Genomic DNA, 21,013 nt, shown 5'->3' on the forward strand with positions numbered 1-21,013 from the left:
AAAAAATAAATACAGTAGAGCGTCGATTATCCGAAGTAATTGGGGGACATGGGTGTTCGGAAAACTGGTTTGTTCGGATAATCGAACTGTACTGTACTGTACTGCACTGTACTGGACTGGACTTCTACAGCCAGTGCCAAACCGACAGAAGTGTGCTGATTGTTGAAACACAGCGACTGGCGGCTTGGCCGGTCAGCAGCGCCTTATGAAGGCCCCATTAGAAGCAATGTTCCGCCAGCGGTGGCTCAGTGCGGCGACTACTGTGGGAAACTTGGTTTGGGAGTGAGGGGAATGATGGACGGTAGGGTGGGAGAGTAACAGGTGCGAGCGAGTACACAGTTTGGTTAAGCGGTCGTTCGGTTGACCGACGTTCGGGTAATCGACGCTCTACTGTAAATAAATAAATAAAAATAAAGAACGAATTAATAGTGATAAGAAGTCACCTTTGTCAGATGGAAGCTACTAGAGGAAGTTTAAATGAGTATGATCAAATTGGAGAATAGAAGCTAGAAGTTTTCACTTAGATAAGGGAAGTACACTACGCCCAATATCGTAAATATCTGCGAATAAATCCTGGTTCTACAGTTCAGGAAACAGCTGTCACATCGTAGTTGTACAATTGGCTGATGTGCAATCAGTGCAACATCATTATTTCTGAGAACGGAAATGAAATGCGATCTTTCAGTTTTACGTTCTCCTGTAAGCTAAAAGAAGAGAGAGATGGTTATAAAAGAAGTGGTGGAATGCTAATGTGAGAGGAGGCAAATGAACCTCGAGAAAACCTAAAGGCATGGTGCTGTTTCACCACATACTCAGATGGTCTGGGATCGAAACAGAAACCCTTCATAGCAGAGGTGATCCCTGTAGGACTGTGCCAACATGCTTCCAGCACATAGCAAATTTTAAGGTGCATATTGCGCCCATGAAATTATTTGAGAGGACAATTATTCATTGAAAATTTTACAATCAAATTGGAGAATATTAAATCTGGGAGCAAAACGGTAAATTTGAGAGGAAAGAATGAAAAATTTGGGGCGTTGCACCCAAACCCTTCGGGAGGGGATGGGCACTCATGATCCCACCTATTATTTCTGACTTCCTACATCGGAGTTTGTTTATCTTAATTCAGGTAGTTTCTACTAATCTGACTACTGAAAATCCCATGTCCCTGATATCACACACAGCTAAGGCACAAGCTAAACTTTCGATTTTATTCAATTACTATGTTTATTTGTACTTCTACACAGAGCACAGAATGCTTCATATAAAGGTTTTGTATTTAAGGTACTTTAGACGGTAACATTTTCTGTTTATTTGAATTTTTAAAAATGTTTTTTTGCATCTTGGAGATCCTTTGTAGCATACTTGTAAAACGTGTAGGTTGTTTTGAATGTCGTTGTACGTACAACATACAATTTAAAAAATGTTGCTTAGGTCATTTACCGATTAAAACTAAATTTTCGGAATAAACTGTATTTTCAGCTACCCGTTTCTTGACTTAGTTTTTTTCCTTTTCATCCTTACGTCATTACGGTCTCTAAAGTCACGTAAATCCGTTCCGTACAAGAAGAGAATAACAGGAAAGCATCCATTGAAAACAAGCAATTGCTGAAGTAAAAATTATTATGTTGCTAGCTAGCATCCGCGACAAAATACGCATACTAACTACCCAAATCGTAGCAATTCAAAGAGCACAACGTTTTTCCTAGAGATAGAAGTTGTTGCGGGTTATTCATCAAATTATAACTTTGTCCTTCAGGCGATTATCTTTTTTCTTTTTTTAAATTTCGTTTTTCTTCCCTGGTAACCCTTATTATTCAACCGTTGCTTAGATTTCCTAGAATACGTTTAATCTCCTTCCCTCTCTCTTCTCTGCTTCACCACGGTCCATTCTTGTCTCTTATTGGATTGGATCACAAACTCCACCTTTCGTTGCTTTGGTGTGTCTTTGCGTTACATGATTGAGGAGTTAGTTTTCCTCGTATTATATAGGCTGCTGCATGCCTTTCTTACTCTTGCCATGGTTGACTGACCTTTCTACTAAAGCTTACTGATCCTAAAAGTCTCTTTTCCCCTCGCACTACAACCATCTCATTCCGTTTTGGGGGGAGAGCTAGCTCGCTACCTACAACACAACAACACTACGTGTATATCCTATGGAGATTTTTTTTTTCAAATTTTCTTTCTTCAATCATTCTAACATCGAATTTAAATCCTCCCACCTACCTACCAAACCAAGCAAGTAACTTATTTAACCGTGACCACAACTTTTAGGGGAAAAAAGGTTAAAACAAGAAGAAGAAGAAGAGGAAGAAAACGTGATTCCTTCTTTTTCGGTCCTCGCATGAGAACCATGAATAAAATAGGCGACCTAGTCACCAACGAAAAAGAAAAATAAGTCAGAAGAGAATAAGGTTTTCTTTTCTTTTTTTTTTAGTATTGTAAAAAAAAAAATAATGCTATGTTTCCAAGTTACATCATACTATACACTAAGCATCTTAAAAGTTTTTGTCCAATAGTGTACCGTTCTCCCATGGAAAGTGTGGTAATGCACTTCCACTGAATAAACAGATTAATGCATTAACAAGAATTTTAGGAATGATCGATAAAAATGGATCAAAAGATTACGATCTTACCCAATAATTAGTTTTTGAATCAGAGGACCACAAAATTTTTGAACGGCTCCTAAATGGAGTTTTCGTTTTTTTTTTTTTTTTTTTTAAACGGAATAAGCACGTTATACTCAGTTAAGTGATAATTTGGATTTGGCTACACTATATGTAGTTCTTCAGATATAAGGCCTACAAGAAAATTTTTAATTGAAATACGATATTGGATCTTTTGATCCAAGAATAAAATCTTTCTCTAAGTAGAAAACCTGGTCTCGTACCCTTTCTTGTTTGTTCCATTTATGCTAGAAGAGTGTATTTAGAAGTTATTTGTTACATGGAAGGTTGACAAAATGAAATACTATTGTTAATTGTTTAGACACTAATGTTGTTAAAAATCGAATAAGTCATTACTAGAATAATCGAATAATGGATTGTTCGATTGTTCGTTATTCGAATATTCGAACAAAATTCCTTATTCGAACAACTATTCGGATATCGAGAAATTATTCGAACAGTTGTTCGAATAACTGTTCGAATATTGAAGACGAATACGCGAATATTTCAAAAATAAGAGTAACATTGTTCGAATAATTTTAGCAGCACTAATAGACACAATGGGCAGTATTCAAAGATAATTCATTAATCAAGCATTAGTCACGTGATTAGTTAGTATTGTTTTAGTTCTGTAATAAGGAGAGTGTTCTTATTCAGAGGCTGCTTGGAGTTCAGCTATTAAGTTGATTTGGGTATGATTAACTAATATAACCCCAATATACCGGGCAAGAAAAATAAATGTGGAAATCTAGACGAGCGCATATGTAACTGTAGAAATGAAATACAAAATTTGAAATATTTTGTTTGTGATTTGAGATCACAATCACTTATAAATACAGTAGAACCATTCTAATCCGTTACCTTTGGGACTGGGGGGTATGGTCGGAGTGTAAAAGAGGTCAGATTATAAGAAAACAGAGGAAAATACGTAAAACCAACGAACAAGAAGCACTAAAAACTGCACAGTACAGTACAGAAAACACTCACAACGAAAGGAACTATAGGGACAAGAGATGATGCAACACTAAAGCGAACAAGCGGTAACAGCAAGTAAATAACAATGCTGCGACGACGGTAAACGACAATGTGCTTCGTGAGTCACCGACGAGTCGGGACAAGTTCAGTTCGAGCACGGTCGGATCAACCAGAGTGACGGACCAGCCGAGGGCGGACGAGATGAGTTCTACTGTAGCTACAAAATTGGATTAGAAATAACATTCATTTTTGAGGAATGTATTTATGGCAGGAATAAGTAGAAGTCAATTATATTAGCGACAATAGAAGAATTATGTTGTAATTATAAGGGAAGATAATTTACCGATCAGTTGTATATATCTCTCAGAAAACTGGACATCTTCTATTCATCTCTCATTGTACACTTTAAGAAATAGTTCTGCTATTTCAGAGGACTCTCTGCTTCATAGCTAATTCACCGATGAGGTGAAAACAAAGAAAGAAAGACAGGTAATTAATTGCCTTTGTATTCTCATAACATAAGTTTACTACGGCTAAACCAGGGTACTCTCTGCTCTACATTAGTTAGTCACATGTGATAAACTTAGTCAATTATTACGTGCTAGTCAGAGATTCTTCTAGTAACCATACGTTAGTCAAACCCTTAGTAGGGCGTTAATCACACGTCAAAACGACTCTGTAAGGCCAAATATATTTAAAGAAAGACTAAATTAAAATCACAAACTCTTGGTTACGTTACAGCTCATAATAGATTGTATCGTAACTTCCAGATGACGCATGTTCAATTTAATTATGCGTGTTCGGCATATTATTTCTAATTTCCTAATCCTACATTTATATAGCTTAATACAAATAGTTGACCTATTGGTTCACGATGTCACCTAAGTACGTTATTTATTATTATTATTATTTTAAAGATTGGCTGATTTGTGGAGACTTGTTTCACAAAATGAGCCTTAACAATGTTAAGAAGAGAGTCGACATAAAAAAAAAAAGTTATTTTGTTGTTCACCGTTACGCCAACTCCCAAGGTTATGTAACAGATCGACTCAAGGAACGGAAGCTAAGTAGTGTGTGTATACTATCTAAAAATTTGTGTATTTGATCATTCGAATAGTTTCCAACAAATCCAATAACCTTAAGATGGTTGTCCCAGCAACACTAAATACTGTAGTATTGACCAATTTTTTTTTAAAAGTAGTATTGCTGCTTCCTATTCCTGAATCTTGGGATCGACCATTGGTAGGGAGACAAATTTTAGATATTCCAAATAGTTTGCAAGTTACCTGAATAACGAAATACATACTAAATTCAAATTTAGAATGTCAGAAATAAGTGCAACAGGATCCAATTTGCTGACCAAACATCACTCAACTGAAAAGCTGATTATATAGTTCTTCTCAGGTTGTTTCAAATATATCATTTGTGTGTTTGTGTGTGTTTTTTTTTTTTTCATATTTCTTGTTTTGTTTTCCTCTTTTGCTTCATCGTTATTCTAATCTACTAAGCAGACATTTATACAAGGTTCTCTTTTAAGAAATGACAGAAAGACGAGAGGCATGCATTCTTATTATAGATATAAATATGTGTACATGTTTATGTGTTCTGTCAGAACAATCTCCCTTAAGGGATATCTAGCCATATGTGAAGCTTATATATGTATTTATCCTTACAGCTGTCAGATCATCTTATCATCAAGCACGCTCTTCAGACTTTAGAATAATAATAAGCATATCAGTCTCAGACACATGTATATATAAAATAATGCACAGTTGGGAAGACACAAATGTGATAGAATATATATATATATATATATATATATATATATATATATATATATATATATATATATATATATATATATAATATTATGCATAGCATAGACAAAAGTTTAAAACTGTCTCGTCTCGTAAAGATATCGTGAAAGTGGTCTCGTCTCGTATCTCGTCACGAAAATTCTATGTCGTTTCCTTTCGTTGTCAACTCTAACAATGATTGATGATATCTTTTATTTACACGGTACGTTAGTACCACATTAGTACTGTTAACATAATTTGACTAATTTCGAATATTGAAACAATTATTCGAATTTTGACAGCACTACCATATCTCAACTCAAATGTGGCTTTGGAGACATACTCCATAATTTATCACATTGAACGAATGGTTGATGGTAGCTTCGACCTTAACCCTAGAAGAGCTTCAATTGACTAGCCAGCTGATGATTTTAAATTGGGGTGATGTGTGGTCAGTATATCCCAAATATTATTGCTATTGTTGAGTTCTTGATCAGAATCCGCTACTTGTGTTCAAGTAACTCCTCAACTGCCCTCACGACGCTTGGTGAACGCCAAGTTCAAGTATTATTCTAGCCTATCACTGCGTAACTTCAATTACCTAACGGGAACTCATAACCCAACACAGCTAGGGTGACTGCAACACACTTTTTTCGAATAATTATTCTGATTTCAGATAACAGAAGTGGCTTGAATTTCAATAACGAATGCTCGAATAATTTTTACTTATTCCAGAAGAATAATTCGAGAAGTTGGAGATATTCTATCACTAATGCTTAATCCCTTACTGCATGCCGTGCCATATATGGCACATACCCTTTTTTCACTTTAGCTTTATTGTGATTTATCAAAGGCATCAAATGACTGTTTTGTCTGCTGTGTGAGATATTGACGTGTATGAATAAGAGACTTTGGTGTCATCTTTCATATTCTTTGTGAGTTGTAAGTGTGTCATATATGACACTTACTTATTTCTCGTCGGAATTAAGTGAAAAATCTAAAATTCAAGTTTTAATTCATTTTTCAAGTTCCCATATGAGAATTTCCAATACTGATTATTATTATTATTATTATTATTATTATTATTATTATTATTATTATTATTATTATTATTATTATTATTATTATTATTATTATTATTATTATTATTATTATTATTGCTAAAAGAAAAAATCATGCAGAAAGGGGTTAAAGGGTCTTCAAAATTTTTCTTGGTTACTACACGCTACACGTAAAACAACATCATTATATAACGTATACAATATTTAAATAATAAGAAAAAGAAGGTTTTGAAGTATCATTAACTGGTCCAAATGACTTTAAAAGCACTGGAAAATCAATTAGTTGAGCAAGGTAATTGAAATGTGCGTTACGGCTGAACTAAAATTTAATGAGGCTTATGCCCACGCATTTTCTAAACAAACCAACAATAATATAAACCTTTCATCATCTTCCTTTTCTTCCTTTCTTTCATCTCCTGATGAACAAAGTTGAGTTTTGTGTTTGAGAAGTTATCACTCTCTTATGGTGACCCCGTAAACTTTAATGACGTAATCGTCTCTCTTTGTAGTATTTCCTTTATCATTCTCTTCTGTTTCGGAGTCTGAAATGCGCGTTTTTTTGTATATATATATATATATATATATATATATTATTTTGGAGCTAACGGGTGGGTATAGGGCGGAGTGGGAGGTTCAAGAATCTCTCTTATTCTGTCTCTATAACGGTTCGCCAAAAAACCTCAACAGAAAGAAACTAAGCGGGTCGCGTTTACGCCCGCGATGCCCCAGTTGTGCACGAGGAAGAACAGAAGACATCCAGCAAGAGGTTCTCCGGTCACAGCTTCTTATCTCCGCTTCCCTTATAACCAGCAAACTCTAAAGAAGATGAAGAAGAAAAAATCCACACCCAAGCACAGAGTGAACTAGACAGATGCAAGCTAGTTCCTTCTGTGGAACTGTATATATTTACCTCTTCTTCTTCTTCGCCCGCAACGTTATATCCCCCCTTCTTATCCTGTTTCCTTACTAGGACAGGGCCATCTAAAATGTTACCACCCACATTAGAAATCAAATAATGTAGTGTGATATAGTGATATGTGTATACGTACCTAATATGTATCAACATGAATAATCTTAACTTGTAGTGAATCATTACATCTGATATATAGTCACCTATTAACTAAGAAAGCAAGTTGTAAACCCATCTTAATAAGTGAACTTCTCTACTAGAAGATATTTTAATGATAGAATGCTTCCTCTGATGTGTGGGTTCTTGGTTTGAGTTCGTACGGTTTCACTGAATCACACCTTTTCTCACGCTAGCTTTATTTTAGCGAGTCTTTCATCATAATATCTATTTCATCTACCAATTATTATATTTCCTTTATTGTCCAATTGATTTTGTATAGCATATCTACCACGTACCTAGTGAATTGGTTTCAGCTCCCCAAGAAAACTCATGAAATACTGCAGTTGGCCCTTTTCTTTTGGTTGGTGAGCTCTAGTTAACAAGATCCCGATTACCTAACGGCCAAAATAAAGTATTTGATAATGTCGGGAAGGTTAGAAGTGATATAAATGATCGATCATGTTGTTTGGGGGCGGAAAGAACAAATTTCATTCGAGTAGATCTTAGTTCTCTACTCCAATGCCTAATTACTGACTACGTCTTTGTCGATCTCTTCAGTCATCATCGACCTAATTGTAGACTTCCTGGTCCACGATCAACCTCACTATCGATCTGTTATCGTTAGTGAACATGGATGTATCATTGACCTTCTTGGCCACCATCGACTTCTTTATCGACCTATTAAGCCATAATCGACTCTACAGTCACCTGCAGGTAGGCCTACACAAATAAACGTTTGAGGAGCAAAGACTTAAGTTTTTTGACCTACCATTCTGTATATATGCTTGTGCTGTTTCATGAGAAACCTAGGTCGGAGGCTTATGCTACCTACCTTCTTCTCTGTTGTGATTTTTCCTTCTTTTCTTTTTATTTCGTATCTAGTTTTTGCACATGGTAATAAACCAGATTTGCAAGGATAAAATGTCCTCCTACACCTAACTTGTATGCTAAAAAAATGTGGTTATATATGTATGCATGTATGCGTGTGCCCTAGACCACTCAAGCAAGTTGCAAATCTACATTGGAATTATTTTTTCTGTTTTTTTTTTCTTCTATATCCGTGCTGATTTGGGTCATAAACCAATGTCGAAGACGAAAACTAGTAGTTTCTTATTTAGTAACTTACTCCTAGAACATGCAGATACGTGTAGGAGATTATTATTATTATTATTATTATTATTATTATTATTATTATTATTATTATTATTATTATTATTATTATTATTAAAAAACATAAAATTTAAAGTGTGTTCGGGCACAGAGAAAATTATTTATTCTTTGCACAAGCGGAAAAACAAAGAAATACTTATGCAGCGTTGTCAAATGAATTCAATTTACTTAATGAAAGCAGTACCCCGATTGAATAGAATATTATCCGATTAATAGACAAATAAAAAGCATTTCTAGCGGATGTAGTCCCGGAATAGATTTCCGGTTTGAATATATTACGGAAGTAAAACCTGACAGCAATACAACACCTCGGATACTGCTATACATTAAATAGGTCCGTCTTATTTGGTTTTGGAGATGAAAGGAATATAGATTCAATGAATCAATAAACCAAATAATAAACATATTTTTTAAATATATATTGTCCTTTGTAGTTTATACATTCTGTAACCATTTTTCTTTCCTTCGCATGGTTGTAACCTTTACGACTTTGCTCGAAATGTATCTACCAAATATTGCTAAAAGCACAGGCGTATTGAATTATTGAATCTAATACGAAATTAAGGCTAATTTTTGATCCCTATAAGTACATGAAAATACTATTATTACTGATGTAATCAACTAAACTACAGATTCAAACTAGCAATGTTCTGGCTCTGCTTGCTGGTATCTATATTCTAAAAAAGACTTCTCCATATCAACATAGTAATTATAGTGCGCTTACTTCGACGAGTCTGTTCGTAGAGGTACAAAAACTGACAGCAAACCCAAATCCTCGGCACTTGTAGTAATTCGAATTATGTCTCAATACCGTTACCAAGGACCTTGGTGTTTCATAAAGGAGTGAGAACGTGAAACTCGAAGTTATGAAGTTTCAAAAATGCACTCTCAAAAATCCCTGTTTCGAGAGTATACAAAGAAGTAATTTGGGTTGCCTATACAAAAGGCGTTATATTGGGAAAATAATCAGATTCTTACTTGCTCTTGTACTTTATGTGTTATTTATTAGTAAATTATAGTTCAAAGAATGACTGTATAGGTCTACTCTGTACAAAAAGCATTTAATACTTTCTTTTAAGCATTTAATATTGTCAGGAGATGCTATCTTAAAAAAAAGAAAAACTTTTATTACGACTTGAACAAGCTAAAAAAAGGAAAAGAAAAAGAAACGAAAACTTCCTCGCATGGGACGGTCTTTATTTAGATGCTATGCAGACATATTTAAACTCCGAAATTAATTGAGAGCAATCTCGCATAAGCATTAGATCCCATAAATAGGTAGCGAGTCAGAACCCGAGTGCTCTCAGGTGCGAGCCTCAATGAGATTGATGAGGCCTGTATGTGGGAGCAGGGGAAGAGGAGAAGGGAGAATCGAGCCAATGTGAGCCTCATTGAAGATAAAAAGCCCCAGCTTGAGCGAGGGTGAACCTGAGCTTGCATCAACGTATAGAGAGATTAGTGAGCACGAGCCCCCGTTGAGGATTAAGTGAACTAGCTCGAATTAACCTTGATTTCAGATTGCTTATTTCTAACGTACTGTGCAATCAGTAGATCGACTTTTTTTTTTCTAAATTACTAGTTATTAATCGGCTTCCTAAATCAACATATCTGAGTTACAGGCCTCTCCCTCTAACTCCAACCTTTTTCGTTTTTAATGAGTAACTTCTTAAAGAATATAAAAAAAAAGAACAAAGCAAGCCAGGTAGAGTTTACAAAACTCTTTTAAATAAGCTTAATAACCATTTCTAAACATCTTATTATGGAGCAGAAATTTGCATGTCCAGGTTATGACGTCATAAGTATTGGGCACCCAAATTTACCTACTATACAAGAAGTCTTAAAAACAATTATCTATCTATCTATATAAATAAAAATGAAAGCGACTATGTTTGTGACTTTATAACTCTCGAACCAGCCGACCAAACTCGATCAAATTTTCAACAAAGGTAATGTTCGGGCTTGGGATGGCTTTTATCATTTCACTTCGACGGTGCAACTTAGGGTAGAGGGAGGACGGGTAAGATATTTAAAAATAATCGAAAATGACCGGTATTAGTGTCGAGTCCATAATTCTGGGGGACGCTGAGATGAACTGTGACACAACCAATGCAGTTTAAATTTAAATCTAGCCCCGCAACTTGGGGGCAGAGGGAGATATACTTGTATATAAAAATGATAGAAAATGACCAATATTAGTGTCGAATCTGTAGCTTTCGGGGTCCCCGAGATGAACAGTGACACTTCCGATGCAGTTTAAGTCCAAATTCAGCCCACAACTTGAGGGAGGGATATACTGTATATATATTATTGTCGAATATATATTGTTGTCGAATCTATAGTTTACGGGATACCTGAGGTAAACAGTGACACTTCTGATACTGTTTAAATCCAGCTTCAGCCACAATAGTAATATTTAATTTTTAAGACAAAAAGATGTCTGCCATAGAGCGCTTCAGTAACCGTAAAAGAGTGACTGACTAACGGAATATAATTTTTCTTATATTAACCCAGCGAAGCGGATAATTGATACTAGTTGATTCATAAAACAGAATTTTATAGATAGTATTTGGCTGACTTCCTATATGTTTTATACTCTTCATTTGATTTTAAGTTATTTAAGATACATTTTTTTTTAAAAAAATGGAGGATTAGCTAAGGGGAAAGCCCCAACATCGAAACTTTTGTTGTCGATAGGAATCATACCCAAAGACTGCATGCGCTTATCATTAAAGTGCACTAGAGCAGGTTAAGTGCTTCACAAGATATGCGAAAAGTTTATGCACATCATCAAAACATCGAATTTCTTTTTCCTACCTGTCTCTCTTGCCTCTTACCGGACCCCCGCCTTCTTTCTCTACATAACCTCCTTATGTAAGTAAACCAACCACCTAACCTGTTAGTTAATATTACTAATATATATGCTAACTGAAAAAAGTAGATGTAAAAGTTAGAACGAAAGAAAGAAAAGATAGCGGGGAGCATATTTCTGTTTCTCCCAATTGCATAATCCTTATATATATATATAGGATATATACAAAACAACACCAATATTTCGGAGGTAACGCTGTTGTTACGATAGTTACGTGAGACCGAGAGAAAAGAGAATCCGTTGGTTCTTGTGTAGCTGTTAACAGTAAACAGTTTTATAAAGAAAAGAGAAAGAAAATTTGATTTTAAAAAAGTATATATATATATGACGCATATTTACTCACATAAAATAAACGAAATATAAAGGTGGAATACTAGAAGAATAGGCATATGAACAAGGACACGGAAATAAGCCTTTTTCGCCGTCTCTCTCTGAGCCCTCTCAACAGAGACTCCCACGTCGAACTAACTGTATCAATTAAGTATGGCAAAAAAAAGTAAGAAGAGGAAAAAGAGAAAAAATAAGAATAAAGAAAGAAAAAAATAACATAACAGAAGTACAGAACAAGAATCACCTGAGTAATCCTTCCGTTCGTCAGTGGGTCATTGACCTCAAAGGAAATAAGGCTTAAGCGGATTTGGTATGTGGCCCACATGAATTCTCTCGTGCTTTTTCTTCCTCTTCCCCTTGTCTCTTTCTCCCTCCCTCTCTCTCTCGTTTCTCCTACTCTCATAAGAAGACTATGTTAAGAAAAAAAGAAAGAAAAATATAATAAGGGAGGCATAACAGACAACGAGAAGGGGGCAAGAAAAATCTGTCTCCGTGCATCACATTACTTAATCTTATACATATATATGTAGTACACAATTTAAAATGAGAACGTGCAAGATGCCACATACACAAGGCGCCATACACACAGTATGTGTGTGTGTGTGTGTTTGTCAGTATACCTTCGTGTAGATGAGGGATGTGTGAATAGTGTTTGACCGTACAGCATTAACGGAATTCGAAGACCGACTGCCCATCATTACTTTTTTCCTTCAAAACGACTAGGCCCATACACATAACATTCTTATTTGTAAATGTACAGTAGGTACGTATATGTAAGTGTGTGTGTGTGTGTGTGCACATGGATAATGCACTTTTGTGGGTCAAGGACACATTTTATATAGTCGGTAAGAAGTGCATTGCTTGTCTTGTGGATGAGGATAATATTGCTTTGTGCTTGTTACTTCATACGTATTGTTAACGTGTCTATATCAATAAAGGTCAACATTCTTCTTTTGACTGAGGTATGGTCATATTACTTCTTTTCGGCTAAAAGGATTGGGTAAGATGGTCAACAGAGAACCGGGCTTAAAGTGCTATTCAGCACGATAACAGGGTGCATTATTTAGGCGACAAACCTCTGGAGAATAGAGGCGTGAGTTCGATTCTGGGTGGGTCAGTAGTAATTAACACCATGAACATACAAATTCCTTGAGGATACATCATTCTCTTCCGTTTTACCAATCAACAACAAATTGTTTAAATAATAATAAATTTTATTATTATTATTATTATTATTATTATTATTATTATTATTATTATTATTATTATTATTATTATTATTAAATTCCTCATCCAGTCCACTGATTTGGAATATAAAAGGCAGATTGTATCCATTCTGCAAAGTGTATTCATTCCCCACTGTTTTCTGGGTAAATGTCAGAAATTGAAGTCACTTGGCTCCATTTCCAAATGGTGCTAGCGTTCGTATATCAGAGGTAATCCACATTGCTTGGCGTGTCAGGAGTACATAATAAATTCTTCAAATAGCACTTGGACGTCATCTAATTGATAAGTGGCTTCACCTACGACTTGCCGAAGTATGATGCAAGGTATCTCCCTATACATTTCCGCCCTACACATTTCTGGCAACATTGTGTATCCTAAACTTTAGTCAAACCCTTAGTTACAGTTATGTTAATAAGGTTACAGGTTATTATTTGAAAATTATAGTCTAATTATTATATAATAGTATAATGAGTTTGCCATTACCCACTCAGTTCCATCGGCAAGAATGGAGAAGGATATGTGCTTCAGTATCTGAGATTCACAACTAACCACAGGTGCTTAATAATGTTGAGATCTGGAGATTGAGCGGGCCAGAAGAGGTTCTGTAGTTCATCCCGATATTCATGAATCCACGCCTTGACATCTACCATTTTGTATGACTAACAAGAACTACTGTAGATGCTATACACGAATTCTCAGTGTCATTACCTTCCACATCTTACGCGCTGCAAACTGTGTGTGTTTCCATTAGCTTGATAACCACCTGTAAATATCAGTGAAAATTTAATTTTACGAAACATGGTGTAACCAAGTAGTAGTGTGCACACGTTTTCTAGTGATTTGGTGTTAGTGATGGCTTAGAATTTTCGGTAACGACCAAAATTCTAGAGACAACAGGGGGAAGGGGATTAATTCAACTAAGAGGTAGGGACCTCCGGTCTATAAAGCCAAAATTGATAATAAGAAGACGAAATATGTAAGTAGATTATATAAATAGACGAAATAAATAAATATCGATGAATTTTATTACAAGAAGTGTTATATTTTTCCGTCAATAGTTGAGAAGACTGGCTTTACATTATAGCAGTGGTTCTCAACCTGATTCCTATCATGACCACATTTTATCAGAATCTCATGCCAGCGACTCCCTTATAATGTTTGGTTTGTAATAAGCTTGTGTGGGATTTTTAATATACCTATTGCGGAGATTTCACGATAGCGATCTATTTCTATAATAGTAGAATCCATTTCTTGTATACAGCGGATACAGTAACTTCCCTAAAAGCGAACGGATTTAACACCAAATTTGGCCAGTTCATTCATATTACAAATATCGAATCCCATCCGTCATACTGTTTCAAAATAGAGGGCGTTTGAAAATTTTAAAACTCAATAATCTCCTTAATTTTGGGTCACATGATACAAAAAAATAAAGTGAAGACGTGAACAGTTGGTTAAGAGAAAACATAAACAGTTGTTTAAAAAGTTATTGAATATTTTAATTTTCGTGAGACCGCCACTTTGAGTTACCTCACTATTGAAATTACACCATGCTCAGGTATTTTATTAGCTTTCAATTTTAATTGTATTTGAAAATGTACATGTTTTGTTGCATTTGTATTGTTCTGGTATTTCAATATGCAGTTTCAATTAGTTTTATATCGTACCTCTTTCATTTAAATTGATTTTTAAACAACACTGCACTTGTTAAAAATGCTTAGTAGACCTATTTTTTGTTGCTCTTAACAGCATGTATAAAAATAAAAATATACCTATCAGAACAAAATTCAAAATAATATTTAAAAATATTTTAAGGTATTAGATTCTAATTATATTTATCTCTTCTGCTTATCCTCGCGATCCCCATGCAACCCTCTCGCGACCTTTCTAGGGGTAGCGACCCCCAGGTTAAGAAACCCTGCGCTAAAGCAATAAGAGAGAGAGAAAGAGTGAACGTTTTTCATGTTCTCCTTTCCTTGAAGATAACATTCAGGTGCGAAATGCAACGCAATGCAACAAATTCTTTTTTTTTTAAATTAATTTGATTATACTTTCTTTTCCCAAGATTTTTATCAGTGCTTGTGTTAAAGAGTTCCATCTCGTATACACGACATATACGTAATGTTGAGGTAACGCCAACGCTCAAGAACTGGCTTACAACTCTTGAATAATAATAATAGTAATAATAATAAATTACAGTCAAGAGTCAAGAAAAGAGCATACAGTAGCAGTTATTGCATAATTCTTTCTTTCTACTTCTTTTCTTTATAATAATCAACAGTTTTGCATGATAGCTTTACCTTCGCGCGCATGCCACTCCCAGTTAGTTAGATGGTTTCTTGTAGTTGCTATAGCGTTCCTCTTCTTTCGCGTGGCTTCACAGAGTGAAATGTCACAAACACACACACACACACACTAACTCAAACACTAGTTTTTCTTTCTCTATATGATTCCGCATCAAATAAAATGAACTAAATGGCTAAAATTGCTTTGAACACACACACATATACACACACGCGCGCGCACGAGCCATTAAAATCAATTACATTTTCTCTTTGTATTTCTCTATATCGGATAGTGAAAGTTTTTTGTATCTTTTTCTTTTCCTAAAACTACAACTCCTTTATCTAAAATTATATATATAATCAGAGTTGCAATCTAATCTAAATTTCTTTTGTCATTTTCTGATTTAAGATGATTATTTCCCAATACAGGTTTTATTGTTATCATTAGGTTATCCATAAATCAGTGAATATCTGAGTCCTTTTTTTTTTTTAAACTTTTCCTTAGATTTGTTTGCTACAGATCTTTCTCAAAATAGTCCAAATTAACTTTTGACGGGGAATTTGAGAGTGTGAAATAACAAAGTAAAAACTGCAGGGATGAAAGTTCCGTCCAATATGTCGAAGAGGGCGCAAAATTTCAAAGTCAGACGAACTCGCCAATCTAAAAATGACAGTCGTCAGTACCTCTTTAGGCAGAAACCATTCCTACTAAACACTGGTCGTGAGCTCTAAATTCCTAGTCACCAATGGCGACCTGGCGACCGGAAATTTTGCGCCCTGATGTAAGCAAATATTTAAAGCAAGAATTGAAGAAAAAGAAGAGTATAAGAGAAGGAATATTTAAAAAAATATATGAAAAAAAAAAGGAAAAGACGATTAAGATAAAATGAAATGTATAGCTTTCCATCGGTTTCTTGCACCCATTTTTCTGGCAAGTTTTCAAAAGAAACCCGTAAGTTAAGCCATAATGATAACATAGGATGACGGTGAAAACTAATGCGGAAACAAAATGCGTCGAAGTTAGAATCTTTTTAAAAATAAGTCTGCAAAAAGGATTGAGTTATAACGTCTATATTTTTCATCGATATGCTACATCGCATAGGCTATGAAAAGATATTTTTATATGTACATTGAAGCAAGAATTAGGCGTCATACAATAGTTTACTTTTCTTCGAAATATCTATAATCTTAATTAATAATTGTGATATATATTATTTTCTTTGATGCTTTGGATATTCTGAGATGCGGTTTGGTAGGATATAGACACAGGTCAGCGTCATTGACATTTAATCAAGAAGGCTCTTGGTTCAAATCTCGCTGTTGACCATCCAGATAGCCTCGTCGTTCTTAGGAAAGAATAATCACTGCTGTAGACAGGATTATGTTGCAAGTAACTTAACGAAATGTGGTGGAACGTTAGAGGAAATGAGTTTTGAATAATAGTAAAAATGAAATGAAATCTTTCAGTTTTACGTCCCACGATTATGCTGTGTACGCTAAAGGAGACGTTGATAATGAGAAATGAATACAATAGTGGAATGAATAAAGTGGGAAGAAACGGGAAACCCATGCACACGGTGACTGTCCACCACGAAGTTCACTTGGCGCGAGCTGGTATCGAATCAGGGACCCCACGAACCATAGGTAAACGCTTTACCACTTAGCCACCGCGGTCCCTAGAATAATACTAGACAAGTGAAGTAAGTTCTATATAAAAACAATGTGCCGATTATCAGTTCTATTGATTCCAGATTTACAGGCATCTTATGCAACATATATAACCCACCAACGATCATCCCAACTCAGTCTTATCAGAAAATGAACGGGATGTATGACCAACGGACGGCATATCAGTGATGATTGCAAAATGTTCTTCCAAACTAAAGAGAAGCTGAGACCCCATAGTCAGAAAAATAAAGTCGATAAGACAACGAAAAAGCTGCAAATATATGAAAGAATTTATTAGGTGAACTAGTTAGAAGTATCCACAGATAGCATCAATAATCTTAGCTTTCAAGGACACGGATGTCTCCATCACGTTGGCATCAAGGTTGGGGAATACGTAACTTTTTTCTTTTCTTTCTCTCTCTTTTTTTTTTTAAAAAAAAAAGCTAATGAGAATCTAAAATTATAATGACGAGATGGCACTTCTGCATGTATGTATCCAAGTAGGCCTAAAAAGAGGTAGGAGAGAGAGAGAGGGCAGCACTGAATGACGTATGTAGTGATCATGCAGTGCTTTCTTGGCAAGAGAAAGTGTTATTCTTGTTGTTCATCTGAACGTCCACGAACGGAATGGAGCATTCGTATTAGTTGCATAGTTTTCGCGCTAGCAATAAGATTGCGCAGGGCAATGCTCCCTCCCTCTCTCTCTCTTTCTCTCTCTCTCTCTCTCTGTTTCGTAGCAAGTAGTCTACAGGTCGTTAACATGTGTCCTACTTTTTCCGAAGCAAGCAACTAGCAGCAGCAACGTAGGGCTTTGAATGTGTGACTGGTCGCAGTTCGACCATGGCAGCGATCAAACGCTCAAGAACCCAAGACTGGCAGCCTCAGTGTGGCGGGTGCATTGGACATGTGCGTACCAATCAGACTATCTCTCTAATATCTATTTATCTATTTTAATTTCTCTATTTCACATATTATTGTTTATGATTTCGCTTTCTCTCTCTCTCTCTCTCTTTTCCTGACCTGGTCACCTGGTGATTGCAAACAAACAGGATAACGACATATGTTTGTTTCTTGACGGAAGATGTGGATGGATGCGTGCTATTCCTTGCTAATGCAAGCGCAAGCGTTTTGGATGGATAGAACAAGACAGGACAGTGCGCGACTAATTTTATGACGGGACAGTTTAGTGTGAGTGTGTGAAAAAAAAAAAAAAGGCATTGGGTCGCAACAGAGTGTTATTATCATCGGGTGGGCTCGCAGCATCCTTCTTCCGTCAGCGAGAATCCAAACATTGGTGTCTTCCCGACAACATCTCTCTTGGACAGGGATAACAATAAAAGAAAGTGTGTTGAGCAATTGCCTATGGCCAGTAGTAGGTGTAAAAATAATTTTTTCCCCATCAAAATATTAACAACACCTATCACGTTAACTCTTCTCTTTCTAATTAGCATCCGTAATCCCAGAGCCCTTACAAGAATTGTCCTTATAACAACACACCATTATTGTAAGCCCAAGTATGCTAGAAATGAGATGAAATGATATATTTCAGTTTAACATCCCATGATTATGCCCTTTAGGCTAAGGGAAACGGATAATTAAGGCAAGTGAATGATGATGGAAGTGAATGGATGTGTGGGAGGAAACGGGAGTACACTGAGAAAACCCACGGACGCCAAAGTATGCTAGAATTTGCCTGTTGTACAGTCGCAACATTCAAACAGTAAATGAAAAAAGTATACTTTAATCACCTTTTAAAGAAACTGATACTAAAACTAGTGTAGTCAACTAATGGTAAAATTATTTAGGACAGTATTTGTTTTATTTGTAAATAACTCACATAAGTATAACCCAATTTGTTGGAGTTATGTGTTTACCATCTCATTTTAGTTCAACCTATTATTATTCGTTTACTGTTTACCACGAGATATGGTCATTATAGACTTATCTGGGACAGTAACGGTAGTTCTATTTTTTTCTTTTTTGATGATTGATATGTCCAACCTAATTTCCAACATAACGTAAATTGTCAATTACGATTATGCTGTCTTTCATATTCTGCACGTAATAAGTCCCTCTTATTGGTCTAGTGGCTAGTGCGAGTGTGTTTGGTGCACTGGGTCCAGAATTTGATTTCCGGTATGAGAACCTTGAAATTTGAACGCATTGCGATGGATTCCACTTTAAACTGTAGATCCATGTCACATATAGCCTCAGTGCTGAAATGGATGCTAAACTTGAACCAACTAACTAATCTGTATCACAATGAATTTTCTTGAAGTACATAAATACATCTATCTTATGACAACATTAAACGAATTTTTAGTTGTATGTTTTCGACCGAAAGAAAGATAAAAAGATCTATTATTTCTGTTGTTATATTGGTTGGTTATTGTATTTCAAAACTATGTGGACTTGAATCTAAATACTCTGTAAGGACATTTTGGGACTGTGGTGGCTCAGTAGTTGATCGTTCATCTTTGGTGCATAGGGTCACCATGGGGACCATGGGGTCATTGGTTCGATCCCAGCTCGTACCAAGTGAGTTTGTGGTGGATAAACACCGTGTACGTGGGTTTTCTTGAGGTTCTTCCGTTTCCTCTCACTTTTTTCATTCCACCATTTCATTCGTTTCTTATCATCACCGTCTCCTTTAGCCTAGCCAGCATAATCGTGGGACGTAAAACTTTAAGTTTAATTTCACTTTTGTAAAGATATTTGAACTTCCTTAAAATTCTGAGATGCTCCTGTATTTCTGTAACTTTTTTACCAGACCATAGGAATAATGATTAATCAGGCTTGGTCATTTTGTGAAACATATCTCAATGAGAAAGATCACAATGGAGGATATCGACTCCGAATCCTCCAGACTACAAGTCAATCTCTCTAAGACGGGGACATATAGTCTCGTTGACGTCCCCATTAATCCCCCTACTCATACTCATCAATCTCTATTTTTTTTTCTAAATCCATAGTTTGGTAATTTGGTCAGTTCTGCAACGGTATTTTAGTCTTTCGAATAACTATAATGCGTGCTTCGTTTGAGTGTGATTTCGTGTTCAATCCTCGGAGGAGAAGGTTTTATGCCAAACTGTAGATCCTGTTTCACTCAACTTGATTTTTAATACTGGAGTATTTGAGTTGAGTTTCCGATGGAAGTGTAGCTGGAAACTGTAGCTCGGATTTCACATTACACTAAGGTCGTACCCAGAAAATAGTTTTGTGGGATTATATACGAGGCACTCAGAAGTCAAACCAATTAACTCCATTTTTTGTTGCTTTTTAGTTCTACGCATGTTTTTTTGACTTGGAAAAGATACATTTTTTTTTTTTTTTGTCAGAGGAAAAATCGATTAATGCCATAGTTTAACAATTTGCCACTAGAATGTGTAAACACTCTGATTACTTGTATTTGAATACATTGTATCTAATACTCTTTAAATACCTTGTGACAGTGTCTGATGAAACCGATATGTTCAGTTAGTTGGCAAAACTGTCACATGTTTATTATTTTAAGTTGCTTTGCTCAGCAATTTATATTTTAGTGTAAAGTTATTCAATATGGCAAAGCTAGTATGAATCAGTTAGTTGCTGTATCTAAGTTACTAAAATGCTCACTACTGAAAAATCTCGTTTGATGAAGTTAATCGGTTTTGTATCTGAACAGCTCATATATACCCAAAAAATATTCTCAGAAGAGGTTCTTTTCCACTATTAATTTGATACACTTAGGGATTCTAACTATAATATTATTCCTGTAGTAAAGCCCTGTAGTGTTAAACTGTAGTCCCACGTCTAATTGAACCTCGGTAATGAATATCAATGTTAGAGTACAAACGAACTTGAATAATAAATATATTCTTACACATGCACTTAGATCGTTCTTATGGTACTCCTAAT

General features: G+C 35.5%; 1 protein-coding gene across 4 annotated transcripts in view; it reads left to right on the top strand.

Annotated features, from left to right (window-relative positions):
• Nucleotides 1–21,013, top strand: part of E23 (ABC transporter G family member E23) — a 362,062-nt gene that overhangs the window by 267,930 nt on the left and 73,119 nt on the right. The window contains exon 1 of one of the 4 annotated variants that reach the window (XM_081736750.1): nt 17,881–18,022. The exons of the other annotated variants lie outside the window; for them this stretch is intronic. Within the exon in view, the coding sequence (XP_081592876.1) occupies nt 18,021–18,022 (2 nt within the window). The 5' untranslated portion in view covers nt 17,881–18,020. Of the gene's footprint in view, nt 1–17,880; nt 18,023–21,013 lie in introns of those variants that run through there. 4 annotated transcript variants of the gene reach the window in all.

Source organism: Thermobia domestica, chromosome 13 (genome assembly GCF_964235325.1).
Source record: "Thermobia domestica chromosome 13, izTheDome1.hap1.1, whole genome shotgun sequence".
NCBI lineage: Eukaryota > Metazoa > Arthropoda > Insecta > Zygentoma > Lepismatidae > Thermobia > Thermobia domestica.